General features: G+C 35.3%; 1 protein-coding gene across 1 annotated transcript; it reads right to left on the bottom strand.

The window, feature by feature from the left end:
* On the bottom strand, positions 523-956 carry LOC109820431 (diacylglycerol O-acyltransferase 2D-like; the record flags this gene model as incomplete). The annotated part of the gene is made up of 2 exons (XM_020386571.1): positions 523-711; positions 828-956. Coding segments are annotated over 2 exons (303 nt in total), but the record flags the coding sequence as incomplete, so codon positions are not given.

Here is a 1,396-nt window from a genome sequence, read left to right on the forward strand (position 1 = left end):
CTGGGGATTTCTTCATGGCACGTGGAATTGCCACCTTTAAGACATTGTCGGCAAGTTTGACATACTTCAAGGTCCAGATGGATGTTAAGCTCTATGAGTGTTATTGATTTCTTTTTTCTGTTTGTGTACTTCTATGTTTGTGTATGGATCTCTGTTATGTTCTATGTATCAACTTGACATGCATGGAAGACCTAGGAAATAACAGACATGCTACATGATGTAGTTGTGAATACCAGTTTCCTTCATATGGAATTTAATGCTTCATTAGTACTACTGGTTATGTATTTGATAGTTATTTTAGTCAAGCATCCGGCATTATCATTAAAAAAAATGAGAAGAAAGCATTTAGGCAGGAGTTCCATTAAAAAAAGATTAACAAAACCTCCAAACATAAAGGGAAACAAATATATGTGCACATAATTTGGCCTTTAAGCTAGCATCAACTACGCTACATTTACAATCATCAGAACATGGTAAGATTTCAATGAATTTATAAGAAATTCAAGCAATGAAAAAGAAAAAGAAAAAGAAAAAAAATCAAGGTTTTAGGCACACCTCAGATTTATGGTCCATATGGATAATTTCCTGAACACCACCAGGCACTACTATGCAACTATAGCCAGCTTTCAGATACGAGTAAAAATTCTTTCTGGACGCTGGAACCAGCCCTAACCATGTCCATATCTGCCTCAAGAATGGTGTGTAAAACACCTGAATCATTATTATGAACAGACATATTAGTATTAGTGAAAGAGTAAAGGAGGTACTCTGATTTCAACACGTCGATTCCCAAAAGAAAAGAAAATGTTAATGGCAGAAGACCTTACAGCACTACTTGCAAGGACCTTGATCTTTGGCAATGGCATGAAACCAGTGTGATCAGCAAGCGCGCATACAGCAATAGGTAATACCAAATGTGGCTCGTACCCGAACACTAAAGTAGACACCCAAAAAAAAATTCATAAGAATCTAAATGTTACCATCAAAAGAATCTGATAATACACTGCGTAATTGATCCCCAAAGGACGTAGGATCAAAGAATCATTTAACAATCAACTAATATTGGAAATTTAATGTGTAAATACAGTCATACATCAGAAGAACTAGAAATGAGCAGTTAACATAAACGAAAGTTGGGATCAATGCCTAACAACTTAAGCTTTTGGATTAAATCATTTCTATATCTAATTTTGAATCAAAAGAATCCGATACTCTTTACTGTCTCACAACTAAAAAATTACTAGGAATCGCAAAAAAAAAAATAAAAACTTGATTATGAGAAAATAAAATGGTTCATCTCCAATCATTCGGATGTCATCATTGACAATACGTGCGGATTCGAGAGGATGTCCTTCATGGACGGCTTCTCGGGGTACAACCAAATCAAAATGCACCC

The sequence above is a fragment of the Asparagus officinalis genome, chromosome 8 (assembly GCF_001876935.1).
Source record: "Asparagus officinalis chromosome 8, Aspof.V1, whole genome shotgun sequence".
Lineage (NCBI taxonomy): Eukaryota > Viridiplantae > Streptophyta > Magnoliopsida > Asparagales > Asparagaceae > Asparagus > Asparagus officinalis.